This window comes from Lissotriton vulgaris, chromosome 1_1 (assembly GCF_964263255.1).
Source record: "Lissotriton vulgaris chromosome 1_1, aLisVul1.2, whole genome shotgun sequence".
NCBI lineage: Eukaryota > Metazoa > Chordata > Amphibia > Caudata > Salamandridae > Lissotriton > Lissotriton vulgaris.
Window position 1 is genome coordinate 1,489,831,977 of NC_141685.1, and position 23,309 is coordinate 1,489,855,285.

Here is a 23,309-nt window from a genome sequence, read left to right on the forward strand (position 1 = left end):
AAATCATCGTCTCGATCAGATGGCTACACAATTTGACCGCCAAAATGAACGGATGGGCGAGGTAGAGCAGCGAGTCTCCGCCACGGAGGATGGCCTGGCCACGGTCTCGACCAAGGTATTTAATATGGAACGAGTACTAGCGGTCATACAAGCGAAGAATGAGGAGTTAGAAGGGAGGTCCAGGCGGAACAACGTTCGCGTTACAGGCCTGCCGGAATCCACGAACGTGGGGCGTATGGAAGATTTCATGGAGCGCATGATCATCAACGTATTTGGGGCCGACCAACTATCCCGAGTCTTCATTGTGGAGCGTGCGCATCGGTCCCTGGCTAAGAAACCTCCGCCAGGGGCGCCGCCGAGGCCTATTGTGGCACGGATCCTAAACTATAGGGACCGGGACACCATCCTAAGGCTCGCCAGGGAGAAGGGATCCATAGACTATCAGGGTAATAAACTGGAGTTCTATCCCGATTTCACCATGGCAGTACAGACGGCACGTAAGGAGTTCGTGTCGGTGAAACAATTGCTGAGGGCGGAGAACATCGCATACGCCATGCTGTACCCTGCACGTCTTCGGATTGGGCCTCCTTCGGACAACAAGATCTTCTCCTCGCCCAAGGCAGCCCTAGACTATGCCAAAAAACTGAAAAAACGTGCCAAAGAACCGCCTGGACGTCATGAGGGGGATGATGAAAGGCTGGACGAAGAGGCCTGACCTGCATTATACTACTGACTATGATGATGGGGGAGCTGCGGAGTATTGCGCTGGGATGCCTCTGTTGCGGTGTAGGCAGTAGTAGCTGAAGAGACGCTCGGACGTTTAGCCCCTGGGACCCTTTGCGCTGTTGTTCTATGTGATGCGTGAAGGAGAGAGCTATGGTGGAAACTGCTCACGATGAAGATGCCACCCTGAAGTAGCGGGGGTTCTCATGCAGCGGAACTCAGCTAACATGTAGTCTGCTGTGCGATATATGCTGCTGCGCTGGATGAGGTGGCATCTCTGAGACTTAGGTGATGATCCTGAGAAGTGAACGCTTTCGGGGGCGCCCAGTGCAGTGTGATGTTATATGACCACCATTGGGTCTAAGGCTCTGACCGGGGGTCGGGCGGGGGGGTTGGGGTAGATGACAACGGCAATGGTCTGTACTCTCGTCAGTTATGGCGAGGGCGGTGTGCCGCTACGCCTCCAGATAAGGGAGAACCCCAAATGTGGCTGTTTGCGTTGTTGGGGGTTGCAAAGGGGGGGGGGGGCACGGGGAGGCTTTGGCGAGTTGGGAATGCTGAAGTGGGTGGCGGGATGGGGGATGGGATGTTACTACTAGTTGGGTTATTTGTGTTGTTCCTGGTCGAGGGGCTTGAATCTGAATCGTCATTGAGCTGCGAGTGGGGCTGCAGTATGTGGCTCCGGGTCTTTCCAGGTGCCAGAGGGACTGTGTCTGGGAGAGTGAGAGGTGGGATGTGGATTACAGGGCAGAGGCCACTGGGGATGATTGCGCTGCTGGGAAACTTACACTTTAGACGTTATGGATAGGGAGGGCGCCATCACGTGTATTACATGGAATGTTCGGGGGTTAAACAAGCCGCAGAAAACTAGACAAATGCTTGCATTTTTGAATAGACATGAGGCACAAGTGGCATTTCTACAGGAGACGCACCTCAAGGGGGCGGCGGCCGACATGGTGGGCAAGCAGTGGGCAGGAGCGAGGTGGGCTACGTCATATTCTTCCTATGCCCGTGGGGTAATGATTCTGATAAAAAAGAAAGTTCCATTTGAGGTGCTACATGAGGAGGTGGATCAGGAGGGTAGATATATTGTGGTGCAGGGTAAACTGTGTGGCAAGCTGATCACTCTTCTCAATGTCTACGGTCCTAATATAGATGACCCTGATTTTTTCATTGCACTTTGGAACAAATTGTATAACCTACCACCGTCGGCCATCCTCTGTGGGGGGGACTGGAATGTTACATTGGACCCTGTATTGGATAGGAGACACGATCGGCCTTGTGAACGGAAAAAAGGGCTGGATGCGGTGCGCGAGGGTGTGACTGAGTTGCAACTGTTGGATATTTGGCGCTTGCAGAATCCTGGCAGGCGGGAGGGTACTTGCTATACATCAGCGCACAATACGTGGTCAAGATTAGATTATTGGTTACTGACCCGGGATATGAGTGGATGTGTGCTGAATGTAGAGCATCTGCCCCGAACGCTTTCGGACCATGCCCCTGTTGCACTGCAGCTACGGATACCTACACATGCTCCTGCCCCGTTTACCTGGCGACTCTCCCCTGGAGTGTTGACGGATCAAGTGTTGTGTGAGCGTCTGCGGCAAATTATTGAGGAGTTCTTCGAGACCAATGTGGGCTCCGTCGATAATATGACCACGGTGTGGGATGCCTTTAAGGTTTCGGTGAGGGGTGCATGCATTGGGTTGCGGTCTGGAGTCCTCACATCCATCAGAGACTCTATGTCCAAACTGGAGAGGGAGTTGTTGGCTTTAGAACGCCGGATGGAGGAAGGGGCCGATAACACATTGCTAGCGGATGTCAGGACAAAGGTCACAGAATATAATGAATTGGCAGACCAGGAGGTAAAATTTTTATCCAAACGCGCCACAGCCAGGTATTATGGAGAGGGGGGTAGGCCAGGCAGGGGACTAGCTGAAAGGATTCGTGACCCTTGGGCTAGGCACTGTACTGTAGTGGAAATTGAGGATCAGGAGACTGTGGTGACTACGACGGATGGCATACTTGCCTGCTTTTCGAGACATTATGCGCAACTCTATGAACATAGAGAAACAGCGGATGAGGCGGAAATATCGCGGTATTTGGAGGACGTAGCGCTAGTGTGGCTCTCTAGGGGGCAACAGGAATTCCTAATGCATCATGTTACTGAGGCGGAATTCAGGGACGCGATAGCTGCCCTACCGAATGGAAAGGCGGCTGGTACGGAAGGCCTGCCCGCCGAATTTTATAAGACGTATGCAGATTTGCTTATTCCGCGTCTGGCCATGGTCCTAGAGGAAGCTTTTGAATGCGGGCAACTTCCGGGATCTATGAGAGAGGCACTCTTGGTGGCGCTTCCTAAGCCTGGAAAGCCTTTAAATAGGTGCGAGTCATATCGTCCCCTTTCCCTGATAAACACTGATGTAAAAATAATAGCCAAAGTGCTGGCCACGAGACTGCGTCTCCTTCTGCCGGTTATGGTATTACCCGATCAATCGGGGTTTATCCCCCTTCGGTCTACCACACACAACTTGAGGACCCTGTTCGCCGTATTACATCTCCTTAAACCAGATCTAGCTGCGGTGGCAGTCATGCTAGACGCCGCCAAGGCTTTTGATTCAGTGGCATGGAAGTATATGATGGCTGTCCTGCATCGGATGGGAGTGCCTTTTTTTTTTACGTCGCTAATTGCCCTGCTGTACAATGCACCCACGGCGAGAGTAAGGATTAATGGTCAGGTCTCTGCCCCCTTTCCAATACAGCGGGGGACAAGGCAGGGCTGCCCTCTGTCGCCCCTACTTTTTGCAATCATGATGGAACCATTGGCCTGTGTCTTGCGTCAGAGATATGCGGAAGCAGCACTGAAGTTCCCTCTCAGATCGCTAGCCGTGTCAATGTATGCCGACGACTTGGTCCTATATGTCAGAGACCCGGCACTTCACCTGGAGCGCATACTCCGTGAGTTCATTAAATTTGGCCGGCACTCAGGTCTGACAATAAATTGGGACAAGTCAGTGGTGATGCCTCTTACGGATGTCACTCACCAAGTACCATTGGAATTCCCGCTGGAGTGGGCGACGGAATCAGTCAGATACCTGGGCGTCTGGGTGCACAGGGATTATCAAGAAGTTATACGTGCCAACTACGGCGTTGCCATTTCCAATCTGGAAGACCAGGTGGCACGATGGATTCGTCTCCCATTGACCCTGGCGGATCGCGTGTCATTGATCAAAATGGTAGTGCTGCCGAAATTCCTTTACCTATTCGTCAACATCCCGGTCCCGCTAAGACAGCACTTCTTTGCGAGACTGCGTTCCTTGCTGATAGCTCTCACCAGGGCCGGCAAGAAGCCACGAGTGACGTGGGAGGTACTGACCAAGCCGTACGATCTGGGTGGTTTTGCCTTGCCGGATATGCGACTCTATTATCTTTGCGCGCAGGCACACTTTGCGAGTTATTGGATAAACTCTCCGCCTTACACTCCACACGTAGCATTGGAGGCAAGTGCAGTTCTGCCATATCCACTGAGGGCTATGATAGTAAATAAGCACTCGGTGTTTGAGAAGGGGGAGATTGATACTGTGCGCCTCACAGCAACTGCATGGACTACCCTGGGTAAACGGGCTGGTAAGCTGCCGCTCTACGCTCCGGCCATGCCACTACTTTACCACTCGGACATTTCTGTCTCGGGCGAGCCGGGAGGGCTCCTGATCCTACGGGAGGCTGGACTACAGACTATGGGGGACCTATTTCCGGGAGCATCGTTCATCTCCTCTCGGGAGATGACCACCCGCTCGACGAACGCTACTATGTCCACCTTTGTGTACGTCAGACTGCGAGCTGCAGTGCGTGACCTATACCCAATGTATCCGGAGGAACCACCGGCCCTAGGTGCATTGCAATTGCTCTATACGGTTAAGGACAGGACTAAATTGCTATCTAAATTATATAAGGCTGTGCAGGAAGATGAGGGGGGAGGGGCGATCCTGGCCAGAGCAAGGTGGGATAGAAGTCTCCCGGAACCGCTGAGTGATGACGACTGGAATGAATGTTGTGCTATGACTGGTGGATATGTGATCAATGGCAACTTTCGCCTTCTACATTATAAATTTCTACAGCAGTGGTACTATACGCCAGCCCAACTGGTACGATACGGGCTTAGGTCCACAGCTCAATGTGTCCGTTGCGGAGCTGACGACGCTGACTTTGTACACCTGGCCTGGGGGTGCCCACGCGTCTACGACTACTGGAAGGAGGTGACTGAAAGACTAACTGTCATGGCCTCTACTGAGGTAAAGATGGATGTACGCCTGTGTCTGTTGGGCATTGCCTCTGGGGTTGCTGCGCCGTCGCGGCGGCTTGTGGTGTTGGCACTTCAATTGGCCAGAAGGAGGGTTGCTATGGTCTGGGGAGGACGGAGAGCGCCTGAGGTGCAAATGTGGCTGAAAGATATGTCCTATTCCAGGGACCAGTTGAACTGTTACTATGACGAGCTACCTGAGGCATCTCGCCCGAGGGATGTATGGGCCCCATTTACACTCTATATGCTCTCTCTCACAGACACTAATAGCGGCGAGAATGGGACTGTTGCTTCATCAGACTGCGAGGAAGGAGCGATTGGCAGGCTTTAGGGCGGATGCGGTTGCTTCACCATGTATGTGGTGTGAATGTCTGTGTGACGGTCATGGCAGTGAGAACGTGGCGGGAAGTGAGGACTGGCATGGTGCCCATAGCTATTGATCCTCACTGTGGCCTCTGGATGGTTCTGGGAGGGGGACGAATGACTCCTACCTAGGAAGTGCTGGTCGACACGTATTGTATTAGCTGCTCTGCTACATCACGCCTGCTAGACTTGGACTGCTCACTGAAACCAGGATGGGACGGGGGGTGGGGTTGGGATTTGTTGAAGTTACCTTTCTTTATAAAACCTGAAAAATAGACCGAGATCACATGGGGGCTTACGTCCGCATTCAATAGGTGTGCTATCAATACCACATCTGGATTAACTGTGAGTGCCTACATGAGCTAAGACTTTTGGACTCCTGTAAACGTACTTCTGGTGTTTGATATTAAGCTTGTATAATAATTGCAGTACACCGATTGCGGCCGGCCCTAACAGTGGGTTGTAGGCACACCGCTGTGTATATGAATAATGTGCAATAAAGGTCTGCCAAAAAAAAAAAAAAAAAAAAACTTTTTGCAGATGTGTAGGGGTGTACTCCATGGTCATGTCAGCTTGCAGTTTGCCATAGGCACCCTAGCTTGTGATTTATAGTTTACCTGATGAGTTCTGGCAAAAAAGGGGAGCTCGTCCTTCAAACTAGCTCTGTATGCTCATCTAACAATACTGCTCTAAAGAATTGGAGCTCACTTAATGGGTACATCATCCCTTCAGAACGTCGAAGTTTATGTTTAAGACTTCAGGGATTTAACTCCTTGTGGTCCTTTTTAAAGCACATCGTAAACAAACTGGAAGAGTCCTTTCAATGCTTATGGTTCGAAAAAGGAAAGTAGTCTGACGTACAATTCACATCAAAACATTTGCCTTTGATGGAGGAGAGTGTTCCTACTGATGGCAGGAGCAATACCAATCGAGTGTGCATGCCACAATTTTGAAAAAAGTAATGGCGCAAGTGATTAGAGATTTCTAAATATTATATAAAGAAGAGAATTCCATTTAAGATAGTAATAGTTGAAGGTTTAAGATATTTTAGATCCTGCATCTTTCTGAATTATCTCATTTCCTTGCTCATTTTGTCAGTGTTGTTTCTGCTTAGATGTCGGAGCAGTATGAATGAATGAATGAAAGGCGTTTTATAACGCGCAAAACGTAGCCCCAAGGGGCATCAAGGCGCAAAAACAGACAGACAAAAGTCCAAAACTACCAACTGCAAGATCAAAATACCGCTAGGAGCAGAGCCTCTAGTATGCCTGAGAGAGTACAAACTAATGTGGAGCATTCTAGTAATACAGTGAGGCGCAGCGTGTATAGGAATGGTAGCAGCCTGATGGTTTGCGATAGTCAGGCGAATTATCAGTGGTATATATTCTCTCAGTTTGTGGCTCTGGTATTCCTTATTTTGGCTTCTGATGATGCGGTCACTGCTACCATTTGTTTAGAGCTTTTTATGTATTACATATAATTGCTTAGTGTATTGATTGTAAATGCTGTACGGAAGTATTGTTCAGTCCTTTGACTGCTCCTGACCATGGAAAATTGTGTTGTGTTTTTTTGCCATAGGAAGGACCCAGTAATTTAGGCGTTCTGCCATTCATCTTGTTCAAGTGATGGAGTTTTGCAGAACACTGGACTTGATCAAGATCACTGTGACTTGAAGTTTGGCCACACCCATTCAAACTTTTGCACTAGTCAGTTACCTGGGGCTTCCCATTACGTTCTACCTGTAGAGCAGACAACCTGGCTAAGAAGACCTTGTACTCCTCAGAGGTCTTAGAACACTCTCCAACTCTTTCATTCCTATAGAGCAGCAAAATGTTATAGACATTAAAGATTACTTGAATGCCCAACATAACCGCTTATAACCAGGACCACTTGAAATACACAATTTTACAGCCTTGGCGTTTTTCTTACAAGTATAGTTTGCCACATAGTCCATCATCTGCTGCATAATCTGCTGAAAACAACAAAAATGTTGCTACCTCAAACTAATCAACTGTCTTTCTCTTCCTCCTGATTCCCCCTTTGATGTTTCTGTCCTTTTTGCTCTGCATCAAGGTCTGTTGAGGAGGGAGGAGGACCGTCCAGAACCCCCAAAAAACAACACAGTTGAAAGGCGTAATGCTGAACAAATCAAAACATTCACCCCCAGTCAAAAGATCTGGGGTAAATCCATCATTATTTTGCTCACCATGTCACCCCAGTTTAGACCTGGCTATATTCAAATCAGTCATGACCCTGTGTCTTATGGGAACAGTTCAGTCCGAACTGCCAAGCCAGGTCCTCTCCATGCCACTGGAGTCAAGCTATCTTGGCTGATAAGGGGTGAAACCCCGAACCAGGTCCTAGGATGCTTGTTTCCAGTCCAGGGAGGACCTAGCCTGGCAGTTAGGGCGGCGAGACTGTTCCCATTGGGCGCAGGGTCAAAACTGATTGCATATGGCTGGGTTCAAACTGGAATGGCATGGGGAGCAAAAACAATGAATTCAGTCCCAGATCTCTGTACTGGGGTGAATGGATGACATTGTTCTGCATTCTGTCCAACAAATTTTATTTTTTTGCTTAATAACATGGTTGCTTGCTTCCCGACGTGTGTGTCCCTAATTTATTCCCGAAGGTCTCGAACCCAATTATCTAAAGTTACTATGAGTTAGGGTGCAGAATAGGCCCCACAATGCATTCTGAGGGGGAGGCGCGGCCATCATTTTACATTATGCAACATCAGTTGTTCTGATGGAGGCCTTCCTGTTTAAAATCGTTCTTAATTGGAAAATGGAAAACTTTTCCTTATTTTTTTTTTACATAGTACTGATCTATCCCTATTAAACTTAGGTGAGTATCTCCTCACAATATTGTTGATCCATCCGTTTCATCTATGATATTGGTAATTCAGAATATTTTGACCTCTATCGTAAAACGTTTGACAAGACCCTTCATTAACTGTGCTAACATCCAGCCTATAAAATTTAACTCGATTGACAATTGCTTGGTGTAGTGCCTCCGTTGGCTTTCAAACTAAAGTAATTGTCATGTTTTAATTGGAATGCAGTCAGAAATGAATACCTCAGTTGAGCACCATGAAAGTATTTGTGCTTGAGCTAAGTTTCATTTTAGGATTGGAATAGAATATTGAGTGTTTGTTCACGTAACGCAAATATTCTGTCTCATCGTTTAGCTCTAAGATATTAATGGTCCTATTGTCTGAGGCAGTAATGGTGATTATCTCCAGACATACCCAAAAATCGCCTTGAACCTAAGCAGTTGTGGCACAAAATGCTCCAGGATCCTAATAGCGGAAGTAGAGGATGTTTCAACTCCGGAGGTAATGGGATAAGCAATTAATTCTGCAATCATAAACATGGCGGTTCTACTTAATCAGCAACCACCTCTGAGAATAGTGTTCAGGTGTTTGCCTTAATCTCAAAAGACTATGTCACACAGTGGTTTAACCACGGACTCCTTTGATTTCATATTAGTTGACTTTTTCACACTTAATAGGAGAGGTTGCTTTTTTCACTGTATCAAGTAACGTTACATTCATTCTCCCTCTTGGCGTATTGCTGTCCAGTGAAGTTTCTTAGGTGGGATTTTTGGATAGGGTGAGTACAAGATCTCTCCTACTCCTAAGCTACTTTGACCACAGTATATGCCTGCTCCCTGATATGGCAACATACCGATGACCTACACCCTTCAGAATCAATAGTTTCAAACTTACTCCAGCTCCCCCTTTGTCGACACACACATGGTGAGTAATCAGTGATGCAGATCAGTAAATACTTTTGCCTAACCAGTCATATTGTCTTGACCTATTAACTCGACCATCTTCTAGCTTTAAGCTCTTTGAGGATGTTATTTTTATCACTCTCTCTCAAGATTTGCTCAGTGGGCGGTATTAAGGTGTCTAAATTGGATAAGTGTCTTTCATGAAAGGTACTTAAAAAATTGGAGTTAGTTGACAGACCTGTTAGTTTCTGCCAGGACAAAATGTTACTTGTTTTCTCTTGGTAGTGAGCCAATTGCAGTTTCAGAATTTTTAATTCCTTGAAGATTCTTAAACAAGTGTGAAATGTGGTTATCATTGCTGTAACAAATAACTTTCTGTTGCAAAATTCATTTCCTCTCATTCCTAGTATCCTAAAAAAAGATGAGGTACAGATGTTTGGACCTGATCCTCAACACACTAGACTCTGTTACTGTACACAGATTTCCAAAACGTCGGCATATTTTTCAAAATCATAATAATTATATAAGCTCCTATAATTATCGCTAGTGCTTGCTAGGCGCAGCGTAGCTATAAATTGGATGGGTCAAAGGTCCCCAGAAGTGCCCATCTGGCTCAAAAATGTCCATGAATGGTCCCTAGCTGAAAAGGCCTACATGAAACTCACCAGAAGGGACGAGAAGCTGCAAGAAGACCTACTAGCTTCGCGTGACATGTGTACCTCTGGGTTGGCAGAGGGGGAACCCTCCTCGCAAGATACATCTGACAGCGAGGAGAGTGGGTTAGATATAGCCAGTGGGTCCAATCATGGCAGGGAGCGAGAGGGTCGACCCTGGTAATGTCCACATTGGATCTCAGTGACATGCCCGGATTCCTTCCTCACTGTGATATGATTGCAAATTATTTTTTCTTTCCCCATTGTACCTTTTCTTCCCTGATGCTGCCTTTTGTCCTATATGCCATTCATAATGTCAACGAGATGCCTACATATGCTGATTCGATGCCAACTTGTTTTTTTCTTGTATTTGCAACATGTAAACTAAAAAATAACGTTTAAAAAAATCATAATAATTCGAAGGACCACACCATTACTTGCAAATAATTATGCTTTAGACTTGAAGGGTGAGAGATTAGTCCTTTTGTGTTAGCCACAGAAAACATTATGAAAGTGCTTCTCATCTCTCTACGGCCCTCCACCAAGACCACATAGTCTTGCAGATAAAAGAACCTTTTGAGATGGTGCCCAGGGAGATCTCAGTTGGTCTATCCCCTCGTGTTCTAGAATTCATTATTATTGTTAACACTGACCCCCCTCGGTGGTAAACATTTTGGTAAAGGGTAGTCTTCAGTTTTGTTCGTTTCAACTTTAAAGGTCAACATCCCCAACACCTCTTCACCCCCACCTCCCCTTTGTCCATGCATATTAAGCTTTTGACAATGATAACTATCAGGCAAGTGAAGGATCCTCTGGTGCTTTTCACAGATCCCCCAGACCTTTGCTATAGAACGTATGAGAACCTTCCCCTGGTTTAGTCTGAAACTGGTTTCCAAACCCTTTCTCTCAAAACATTAAACTGCATTTTTTTTGTTTCCTATCCCTCTACCCAGTCATCCGTTTAAGATGGACATACTACTTTATCAGTTAAACCCTTATAGGGCTTGTTATGTTTCTCATATTTCAGAGTATAGGTCAGATAAGCAAATTGTTATAGCTTTCGTGGGTGATAAGAATGGCGAGGCATTTTTGAAATCCTTTAATTGTAGAATGTACTTTATTTCAAGCAGGCATAAAATGAACTCCTGGTGGAATCTGAGCTCTTTCAAGTTGAGGGATAGCATCTTTTGCAGCACACGTCTTCAGTTGTGATGGGAATTAGTCTTGTTACATTTTATTATGAAGTTTAACAGGTTGCTTATAGAGGCTCGAAAGGACAGTGCTTCAAAGAGTTGTTCATTTTGTTTTTGTAAATTGATGGCCTTGATCCCCTCAGACCTTCATCCAAAAAAATGATGTATTGCTCTTTAGGTATCTGTAGATGAGGAATCTGCTTGAAGAGTTGCTATTTCAGGAATAAGTAACTTAAGTCTTCGATAAAACCTTTACTGATGGGTAGGGTTTGCTTTGCTTATAAACTAGTACACCTAAATACCTATATGTATCGTTAGGTTGTACATGATTGCCTTTGTCAATCATATGTATGCACTGTGTGTATGGTGCAAACCTAGCTTAAAGGCAGAGTGGTGCTGTGAAGTGCCAAAGATTGTGACATAGGGTTCTTATAGAGAGGTGCCTTCCAGTATTTTGTTTTACTTTGAAGAGTTGGGGAGGTTTTGATGGATACTGGAATGCTGTTCCAGTTCTTGGGTACATACTTAGTCTGGATCACAGGCTCCTATTTTGTAAGGCCATTGATGCGTGCTGCCTCGTGTGGAATGTCCTGTGGTGTCACAAATAAATGTATTTATAAAATTGTATAGGCGTAGAAGTATATATGTAGATAAACCACTCTCGAAAATTAAATAAATCTGGTCAGTCGATCCCTGTGATCAAATCAATACACAAAGTAAAGAATTAGAGCTTCTGTCTGTTAAGTTCCTATATTACAGTCACTACCTGAGCTAGTTAGTCCCACCCACTTCGGCAGAAGTAAGCTAGCACTGGTGGAAAAAATAGCCTTAGGGTATACTCTGGTCAGCTGAGAGTACAACCACCCTCGAGGTACCTGTTTGCCTACCTGTGCAATCCCTGAAGGAAACGGGCCCACTGCGTTTGCCACCAGCTCTACGCAAGTGTATTTAGATGAGGCAGTTCCGGTACTCTGTATACAACAGTGTATTGCAGCTCGACTCCTCTGTGCCTAGAATCAACATTGTTCTGCAGACTGCGCCATAGAAGCACAAAAAACAAATGTGTGGCTAAGAGAGTAGGATTTTTTTCATAACTAGCCTGTCAAATTAGATAGAATATATTATTTTGGTCTTTGCATGTTGGCACTTCTTAACACTCAATAATTATGGAGTGTATTGATGTTTTTCAATATCTTTCAAAAGCAGAACTACCAACGAAATCAAAAACCTCCAGTACCTACCTCGAGCCAGCGAGCCTCGTGAAATGCTCTTTGAAGACAGAACACGAGCTCATGCAGACCATGTAGGGCAAGGTTTTGAACGGCAGACTACTGCTGCTGTCGGTGTGCTGAAGGCTGTGCACTGTGGAGAGTGGTAAGCAGGTCATTTTAAACCACTAACACTTGTACTGCATAAAGCTTTGAATCTGTTTTCTTTTGAAATACCTTAAATCCTGTATTTTTGATGACACGTTTTGCTGCTCAATATGCTATTGTTAATCTTGCCTTAAATCTCAAGTCGTATTTCTTTGTTCAAAAATACATTGAGAATAATCATCATCTTTATATTCATCCACCTTGCCAATATTCTAACATGCCGCCGCTTCTATCTGCATCATCTATTGAAAATTATTCTTAACGCAATACAATGTGAGGTTTGCTAATAATTTCTCCACTGAGGCCCTTCGTTCTGTGAAACCCAGCCACCCCAAGGTTCTCTGTCCATAATGCTATGCTTTCAGCACTACTACTACGATCGACCATGAAATCGACTAAGTATCGCGCTGATAAATAGCTTCACCTGCCTCAGATTCTTGGCATCCCCAGATCTTTCACTTTTAAGAAACGATTGGTGTTGCCGGGGATTTCCCTGAGAAAGTCGCAGTATATCCTCCTTGAATGTACATATCTTCTATTTTACTTACTTTTCAAATGTTTTTATGTATGATATCTGGATTAAACCAGTACAGCCGTGTAAATGTGTTCACTAGGATTATTACCAAAAGGCGTTATGGAAAGTTATATATCATGTCATTTGTGAATATATATGCATTCCTGTTGGATTTATCTGAATCTTCGGACTGGTGGAAAATATATTCTTTAATAAGTGTAGTAGCAGAAGCAGTACTGTGGAAAAGTCTTGCAAGGGAAGAGCAATGTGACCTATCCGAGCATCCACTTCATAGGAGTCATGGCCCTCCCCACGTAACATATTACACCCTGCACATCTGTGTGGGTTTGTGTATGAGTTTATAATATATATATATATATATATATATATATATATATACACACACACAGACATACATATTTCGTCTTATTGAACTTTGACAGCGATTTCTAAGCAAGTAGTTCACAGAAAATAGTTCTAACTGAATTATTTTCCGTAGTTCAGGGCCAGATGTATGACGAATGTTTGCATGTGCAAATGGGTTTTAGACCTGTTTGCCGATGCAAAAACCCTATGGCCCATGTACTAACCCTGTTTTGCGAGTCGCTAATTGAATAGCGACTTGCAAAATAGGGTTAGCGACTCGCTATTAGGAAGGGTTGTTACAAGGGCGTCTCTTCCCAATGGCGAGTCTGAACCCTATGTGAGAATGTTTTGCGACCGCACTTGCAGTTTACCACCCTCTTCAAGAGGGTGGTAAACCATGTGCAAACGGAAAGGGGTCCCGAAGGGACCGCTTCCCCTTTGTGAATGAGTGCGCAAACATTTTTCCAGAGCAAGCAGTGGTCCCAGGGACCACTACATGCCCTTAAAAAATGTTTCATTTTAAATGCATCCCGTTTCCTTTAAGGAAAACAGGCTGCATTTTTAATATAACCTGCTTAATTTCAAAGCAGTCGCAGACATGGAGGTCAGCTGACCCCAGCAGTCCACCACCCCTGGGAGTGCCAGCCATTTCCAATGGGATCACAAATTGCGACAGCCTCATTAATATGCATGAGGCATGCAATTTGCAAGCCCATTGGATTTCGCAAACAGTGTCTCAGACACTGTTGTACATTGGCAATTGCGACACACAATTTGGCCCAATTTGCGACTCACAATTGCCAATGGTCTTACATCTGGCCCTCAGTGCTGAATTCATTTGCAAGATATTTAGTTTCCCAAACAAAGTTAAACACAGCATTTCCTCTATCAGTGCTGGCTAACAAAAAAATAATATTGTAATGACAGTGCTGCTTTTGGAGCATTAGCCATTAATCAGTTCAACCTTGCAGACTCAACCGATATGCGAACATATACTAATGCATCCTCTCCAGTGTTTGAAAATAAATATGGTAAACACAGAACATTGTCAGCAAAAAGTTACTGCCCCACCCACATTATATTCTTTCTTTACATTGATCTTGTTAAACCTATTCCATTGTGTCAACGTTCTACAAAAGAAAAGCACATTTTAGAATACTTGTTTTTTTTATTTCCTTATAATGCACTTTGCATTTAAAATGTGATTTATAATACATTCTTGCATAAAACACTTTAAATAGTAACATTGTTTCCAACAAAAACATAAATGTTCAAAGCATGTGTAGCTGTAGTTGCATATCCGCTGCATACTTCTGCCATCTAGTGTTGGTTCTGGATATGTGCAAGTTTTTCTTCAAAGAAGTCTTTTGAGTCACAATAATGCACATGGGTATCGTCTCCATTGTTAGGTTGTTTCCTTTGGGCTGCCTGGTTTGGATGTGTTTTCTAGTACTCCAGTTTGAGACCGTTTCGGGCTCTCTTCAGTTTACTGTTGATTTCTACATTCATCTGTATTGTTTCAATCGCCTTTTCATCGTTGTGTACTGCAAAACGAGAAAACTTTCATCCGTCAATTCAACGTGGTCCACTCACTGCCTTCGGGTCTACTCTTCATATCATCGGCTTAGACCAAGAATGCGCTGCTAATAGAATTTCAGTAGGATTTTGGGCTATCAGATATCTTTATTTTTTCAACTTAAATATCTCGGAAACTGGGGGCTTGGCCAAGCAGCATGGCCGACAGGACGTGAGCTCCTTCGGCTCCCGAACGCTCAGCCACTAATCCTGCATAATCCTGTCCAGAGATGCCCATGACAGCTCTCCCTGTGCAGCGGAGCTTCTGTATGCTGCAGGGGTCCCTACGGGGGAAACTCGGGACTAGGAGGCAAAGGTAATCAGCTGCAGCGACTGTCTGCCTGCGGCCTCACTGCCTGGTGGCCTCCCTGCCTGGAATCACGCGAGGCCGGGGACGAGGCCTGCGACCGCCGGAGATCTCTGCGGGCCTCGAGTGTGGCGATTCCGTCCCGGCTTGCCCGGCTACAGTGGAGGCGCCCTCAGTCATCGGGGGCCTCCCGGACTCTGCGGGCCCCGCCCTTCACAGTTGGACGGTGAGAGGTCGGGGGCGCCTGGGGTCAGGGCATACTATCAATTAACCCGGAGACACGGGCGTCTGATGCGGGTCTGCTTGCTTAAATTGGGGGTCCTTTGATTGAAGTGTGGGCGCAAGACCCCCGCGCATGTTGGCCCCGGAGTGTCCTGTGCGGTGTGCACTGAGCTGCAATACAACCCAGAGTGGGGGCCTTGGGGGCGCAGTAATTGGCGGTGGCCCCCTGGAGTTGGCGGATAATTGTGATCTCTCTCCCTGACCGGCGAGGGAGCTGCTGGGGCTGCGCGATCGGCCCGGCCAGGTGATCGTGGAGCCTTGGCCTGCTTCGTCTTTCTTGGTGGGGCATTCTTGGACACTCCTGCTGGGGCCTGAGGGGCCCTCTGAGACATTTCCTTTTATTGTTTCGGCTGGCTGCCTGGACGTGGGGTTCTTCCTCCGGCTGGGAGTGGGGTCCCCAGCCCCCCCCCTTGGACATCCTCCAAAAGACTGTTGGGTTTGGGGGCCAGCACAGGGGAGATATGGGTGTTCTGGAGCCCTGTGGGGTCAGTGAGTGGTGTGGCTCACTGGTTAGAGGCGGCAGACCCAGAAGCAGAGGTCGGCTCGGGACCAGGGTTCGATTCCCGACGCGGCAGGGTCTTGGGCCATGGTCAGCGGACACGATAATTCTCGCCTCGGTGCCCACTCCAACCGTGGGTCCCACTCAGCAACTCTGGGCAATAGCTTGCTTAATCTCTACTAACGGCCCCATCAGTGCCGGGGATGCTTGTCTTCACCTTGGAGATGCCCAGGAGGGACCATCTCACAGGGAAAGCCAGGATGGGTTCCCCAGCGGTATACAGCGCCAGGACGCCCCTTTGCTGGGGCAGCTGTGCGCTTTACAAGTATACAACATTTAACATTTGACGGCGCATGACTGTATGAAGCCCATCGCACTGGAGGCAGCTTTGAGGTGAGAAGTTATACGGCCGCTGTTGGGCTGCTTGCTTGGGCCCCCATTACGACCCGGTCCCCGGGACCCGCTCGCGCTTGCCTGGCTTCCGCTCTATTGGTGTCACCTGCAAGAGGGACACAAGTTCGCCACCACTATCCCTGTACAGGGGACCTGAGTTTGGGGATTGCCATACTTGCGGAACCTGGTGCTCTTTACTTACCTCCGTGGGTAAGGACAGGCTGCCTCGCGCCTCCAACACCATCACGCAGTTTACCACTCAGCGCCAAGCCACGAAACAATTACTCGTCAAACGGGCCAGGATGGCAAGGGAGATGCTACTAACTAGCCATTCCGGGTTGAGCTCCTAGAGGCGATCAAGGGGTCACGCACTGCTTTGGAGAAACAAATCGAGACAGTCTCCATTGATGTGAATTTACTGCGGGCAGACCTGAAGAAGGTGGCGGATAAGGACTCCACGGCAGAGGGTGACATCGTCCAACTCCAGTGAGAAGTGGCCTCTCTGAAGCAACAGGACTCCCACCTCACCAACACCACCGGAGCGTTAGGACGAAGGGCGGAGGGGCGAGACCGTCGAAGCAACATCAGGGTCCTGGGCATTCCGGAGCGCTAAGAACAGGGTAATGTAGAGCGCTTTCTGGAAAACTGGATACGTACTAAACTATGTCCCAGAGGCCTGTCAGAGGTCTTTGTGGTGGAGAGGGCCCACAGGGCACTGGTTCCTCCTCCGCCGCCGCCGGGGGCACCTCCCAGGGCCATCATAGCCAAAATTTTGAACTATCTGGACAGAGACTGTATTTTGAAAGCAGCAAAAGAAGCGGCTGACCTCACTTTCGATAATGCCAAGGTATCCATTTATCCGGATTACACCCACCAGGTGAAGGAACAAAGCAAATCCTTTCTCTGCGTGAAGCAGAAACTATGTGATCTCCACCTACTGTACATGCTACTATACCGCGCAAAACTCAAGGTTATAACAAATGGAAAGGCCCATGTTCAAGGCATATGAGCTGCAGATCTCACACTTAGCATTAGATTGCCATCTGGTGTTGGGCTCGGATGATTGCATGTTGTTGTTGTCTTGGAAGAAGTCTTTGTAGTCACGAGATAGGTGACTTCTCCCTTGGACGATAGTGCGCATGGGCATCGACCCCATCCTTAAGATTGTTTTTTTCCGCCATTGGGTTCGGATGTAACTTTTCCGCTCCGGTTCGAAATCTACTTTCTAAAGTAGTTCGACGCGAAAAAACTTCCTTAAACTCTTCAGATTTACTTCTAAACATCTCGACCTTCGACTCTACTTAATCAGCTCGATTCCGGTCGTCGACACGGACCGTTGGGCCTATCCACGCCGTGAGGCCTACAGCTCATAGAAAGGACGCCATTCAAGAAATGCCCCCAGTGTGGAGCAAAATTGCCGCACAGCGACCATCACAAGGTCTGCAACCTGTGCTTATCACCGGACCACAACCAGTCCAGCTGTCCAGCCTGCGCATCCTTTCGATCAAAGGAGACCATTCTAGACCGAAGAGCTCATCAACATATCATGCAAAAACCAGCTCCGGAACCAGTCGACATCTTCGATGAAGGCCCAGATGTCCCAGAAGAAGATTCCGAAGATCTCAAAATCGTGTCAGAGGCAGATGACTCCATCACTCCGGGCCAAAAACTGAGTACTACTGCCCCTATCCCCACCCCACCACTGTGAGAAGTTTGCCTGATATGTGATGTCCACTATTCAAGTGGGCACCCTGTATCAGTACAAACAACCCTTATGGTGATGGTTGTAAAGTCAACCTTATAGACCAGCTATCCTAGTGGTAGCTTGGACAAAGCAGTCTTAGGCTAAACTCTAGAGGGCATGTGAAGCCAGCTGTTTTACCATATGTAACCCCTTTAATACCAAATGAAAGGACACCACACAGGTTATATATAAAATATATATGTATTTATTTCTAACACAACCCCTCTGAACTCTTTATGAGGTCAGAGGCACAAGCACATAACAAGATACTCAATTATCATACAATAAGTTGCACAATATACAGTAGAGCCCTAGGGGCACTTCAAACCATATACTAAAATAGTGGTATAAGAACCACGTCACGAACAAAGGATAGGCCTAGGGCATCGCTGGGGCTACGCTGTACTACCAAGGGATAGGAAGCAGGAGGCATGCGGGAGGCGTGTGCAGTGTCTTAACACACACGAGTTATCATAGAGTTATAATGGGAACGAAAGAAATGAACAGTAGTTCTTTTAGGGCACTTCCGGATGGACTAGGAGAAAGCTACTGAAAACTAGGACACTAGGATAGTCAATACCCACAGGAGCACCGGAGTACTCGCGTTACCTCACCCACAGTATGCGGGTGTCAAAGTGTGTCTGGTTTCGTCGCTGAATCCTATGGAGCCTTTAAGAAAGATGCTGCAGCCAACCAGGAGAGAAGCGTCCGGTTATATCCAAGGGCGGATCGAGGATGAAGAGTACCTGAAAGCAGAAGGGACAGAGTCTGAGTCACTAGCCAGTGACCAGGAAGGAACCAGGCGATGTCGTGAAGCAATCAGGTGATGTCGTGAAGCTTGTCTCTGCAGCCACGTGGACCAGGAGGTGTCGACGACGACCAGGAGCTGGGCACGGACTGTCCCACGAAGGATCTCGCTGTCGACGGTGTCTGCTTCCGGATTGGATTCAACAAGCCTTGGCAAAGGCAACCCACGAAGGAATCAAAGATGGCTTCTTGATCAGACCAGCAAGGTCTGATGGGCTTCTCCTTTTCAGGGAAGCAAGGGCCAGCCTGGAACAACCAGGCCAGCTGTGTAAATTTGTAGGTTCGTCGTCACAGAGGCCACTAGCCAACGGGCAAGTGACCGGACAGACGCGTCGAGCACAAAAACACTAGCAGGCCCCACGCGGCACTGACCAGGGAAGGGGGTGGTTACACCCCTTTCCCTTTGTCCAGTTTCGCGCCAGAGCTGGGGTTGGAGTGCACCAGCAACTGGTTTCAACCGGACTATGCATGGGACACCTTGTGTGCCCCAGGCAGTGTCTCATCTCATTCAGCCCTCCCTGCCCCAATACACTCTGGCCTTTCTGGGGTGGTGCTAGCACCTTCCAAGACAGGAAACCTATTGTCCAAGCCTCCCTCGCTGGAAGGACTCCCGGCAGCAGGAGGTCAGACTTGTGTCTGTGGCAGTAGCATCCATTTTGTGATGCTGAGGCTCTGGTTAACTTTAACCGGGTTTGCTAGGAACAACATGTCTTCTCCCTCTAGAAGGATGGAATGCTATCCCCGTCGCCAGAACTGGCGAGGGGGTAGTATTCCAAAGCGTATGACACCTTACACGACATGTTTTGATAAAGCCAAACCAACGTTAGCATTCAACCGCGAGGATGATAATGCACTTAAGAGTATATGGTATGGCTATATCATAGAACAGCTATAAGGACATGGTTCCGAAAGCTGCAGACAGACTCAGCTCATGCTAGAGCCTCATCTCACATAAAACCAAGCACTCTGCCTCCAGGATTGTTAAGGCCTGCCATAGGAGTGCCTTATAGGTATATATGTGTCTATATGTAAAGGAAGGTATAGGGATACTACACCTAAGCAAGGGGTGATTACACAACCTTGCCCCGGCTGAGTGATCAGCCAGTTGTGTCAATGTGAATGGCCAGCCAGGGGTGGCATAATACATGCTGCAGCCCCTGGTAGGCCTTGGGTGCACCTTTGCCATGGGTTCCTAAGGTACACTGTACAGGGGCTCATAAGGTGACCCAATGTCCAATTGGAGATGTACCTAAAGTACATGGAGTCCATTTTACAGTGAGAGCAGGTAGCCTGGGGCCCTGATTAGCAGGATCCCAGGCCAACTAAGTCGAAAACCAGCTAAACACTAGGCAAAAAATCTGGGGTAACCATAGTCAGGTATCCACCTTCCTACAACCACCAACATCGAAGTCAATGGTCAACACTCCGCCTGCTGGGCCCAGACGCAAACAAAAACATACTTCAGGAGCCCCGCCTTCCAGCCCGGCTCTGAAGAAAATCGAAAGGCCTTCCGGTTGCTCAGGACCGAGCAAACCGCACGTGCCAATCCCACCAGCACCTTTGGCACCGAAACCAAAAGAAGTCCCGGCTCCGAAACCGGTTCCGACGCAGTCCACTTCGAAAGACAAACTGGGCCCGAAAACTCCCAAGCCCGTACACAAACCGGCATCGGTTGCTTCCATACCGAAACATTCAGCTTCGGCACCAAAACCCTCTGAGCCAAAAGGTACGCCAAAGGACTCTATCACGCCTCCTAAGGCTAAGGACAAAGACAAACACCAACCGCGCTCGGTACCGAACAAATCTGTGCCGAAAACGGTTCCTGAGGAAAAGGAGCTTTTTCATCCAGATCATATTGATCTTAAGCAGAAAAAGATCTATATTGATCCAAAGACAGGACATGTCACCATATAGAAAGAGGAAGTTAGACTCAGCACCTGTTCCTCCAGTGCCTGTGAAGAAGGACTCTGCCACATCGCCTATGCACCCTTCTTCTCCTATACTTCCTTCTAACCCACTTCCTCTACCTAAATCTATTACACTTCAAACTTCTCCACCTCATTTTTCTCCACCTCATACACCTCCACACAACGATGATGATGATTAGATAGGGACAGGGGTGACCAAGATGACCCTTTCCCGTACCAAACTGACCCACCGGATTGGGAGTACCCTGTCCCAAAAGACATACCGGAAATCCCAAGGCAACACAAATACCCCTCAAAACCATCTCCTCCAGAAGACAATATTGGTTTTGGACACTTAATTAATAGGGCTGCCATCTATCCTGGTGTCACAATGCACTCAAACGAGGCAGAAGAGGACTTTTTATTAGTTACTTTTGAACAGTCCCAAAAGTCAGTACAAATATTACCCATGATTAAAGGAGTCATTAAGCATGCCCCCGAAGTGGTTTAAAGATCCCGTACGTGCCAGGATTCGAAACCCCAGAATAGTAGAGAAGTATAGGCCTGCCGCTACAGATCCTGCCTACATTAAGGGATAGCTGCCCTTAGATTCTCTGGTCGTTTCCAATGCTGGAAAGCGAGCTAACTCCCAAACCTCAGGAGAAGCGCCACCTCCTGATAAAGAGTCCAGGCTGCTAGACTAGCTGCACAAGCAGGCAATACCTGGCGCATAGCTAACACCCAAGCACTGCTCGCAAGATGTAACAGAGCCCATTACGACCAGTTAGAAACCCTAGTACAACATTTGCCTGACCAATATAGAACGCAAGCAAGTGATCTATTCCAAGAGGGTAAAATAATTTCAAATGCATCAATAAAATGTGCACTTGATGCAGCAGGCACTGCCTCTCGAGCAATAAATACCAGTGTCCTCCTTAGACGTCATGCATGGCTACACATCTCCGGTTTTAAGCAGGAGGTCCAGACTACTATCCTTAATCAGCCATTTAACCAACAACTTTTTGGCCCGGCAGTGCACACTGCCCTAGAAAAAATGAAAAAAAGATATAGACTGCCAAATCCATGGGAGCTTTACAGTCCCCACAAACACGAGGCTCCTTTCGTCGCTCCTTCTACAGAAGAGCCTCTAAACAGATGGGAGCAGACAACTCATCTTTCTTTAAAGCCACTACACAAACAGTAATAACTGAGTCTGAAGTCCCTAGCATGCTGCTGAGGTCGCCGCTTGTGTATTTTCCTAAAATCTGCATTTTTGCATTTTAAAATCGCTGTTTTGACTGTGGTTTGAATGATCGATATTCTGCACAGTACAGGTTTTTAAAAACTTTAGCAATTTATGTTGTTTGCATGTTATTGGAACAATATCATTTGGGGGAACCTACTGCTTTAGACACCGCCTATCTCCCTGTTCCACCACAGCTTGTGCTGTTTGTTGTGGAGGGAGCCAGCTAGTGCGGAACAGAGGAAGCGAAGCACACTCACTTCCGGGGGCCATTTTGGAGGAGCTGACGGTCTAGTGGTTACACTAGGACCCTTAGCAGCCTCCTATTTAAAGCTCACATGGAGCCGTCACGCAGCGGATGCGCGCAGCGGATGCACCGATGGCGCACCAAAGGTAAGCCCGTCCGTGCCGCGACCGGGCGAATGGCCGACCATGCTGTCCAACAGTCCTCAAAACAGGGCCTGTCCAGGGAGTTCATAATATCCTTAGATAAACGCGCTCCCTTTTGTCATAACGTGCTAAAGATAGATAAATGGGAAGGCCCCGTTGGATGTCGGCACTGCAAGACAGTGGTAGCCCCTGTACAGATTTGCTCAGAGAATAAAGGCTCCTTTGCTCTTCAGGGGGGACTTATTAATGCCAGATCAATGTGTAAGAATGCATTACATATATTTGATCTAATCGTGGAAGAAGAGCTCGATTGGCTTCTTATCACAGAGACTTGGCTGAAAGCCTGGTGCAATCCATATATCGCACGGGCTCTCCCGCCAGGCTACCTAATTCAAATACTGGATAGGCAGGAGCAACGCGGAGGGGGGCTCGCTATTATCTATCGTGATACCCTGAAGTGCAACACCTATGAATTACCTGATATCAAAGGGGTGGAGAGTATGGCCTTTTGTCTAAAGATTCAGGAGTCCTTTGCACTTTCAGGTGCGCTAGTCTATCGCCCACCCGGTCCTCCAAAAGATTTTTTGGAAAGCATCGGGGAAATTCTTAGCGACCTTGCCCTCAGATCTGCTAATTTCACGCTGTTAGGTGATTTAAATTTGCACCTGGACTCGATCACTGATACGGGGACGGGCTGCTTCAGGGATATAATCAAGGTACTTGGGCTAACTCTGCTAAGCCATGACGTTACACACAAAGCGGGGCACATGCTTGACTGTGTTTGTTCCAATTTAGACCTTCTGAGGGTTAAGCCTCCTTGTGTACAAACATGGTCTGACCACAAACTCATTCCATTTGAGCTTGTAGTGGAAGGCAACTCGCCGGGGAAAGGCGCTAGCAAATCAGGTGGGCAAGCCAACCCCGGCTGGAAAAAGC

General features: G+C 47.4%; 1 protein-coding gene across 2 annotated transcripts in view; it reads left to right on the forward strand.

Annotated features, from left to right (window-relative positions):
* The window catches only part of RSBN1L (round spermatid basic protein 1 like), a 350,429-nt gene that overhangs the window by 262,335 nt on the left and 64,785 nt on the right, over positions 1 to 23,309 (forward strand). The window contains exon 6 of one of the 2 annotated variants that reach the window (XM_086967371.1): positions 12,177 to 12,344. In XM_086967371.1, the coding sequence (XP_086823497.1) occupies positions 12,177 to 12,344 (168 nt within the window). Of the gene's footprint in view, positions 1 to 12,173; positions 12,345 to 23,309 lie in introns of both variants that reach the window. The other variant, XM_086967369.1, reaches the window with a different exon arrangement.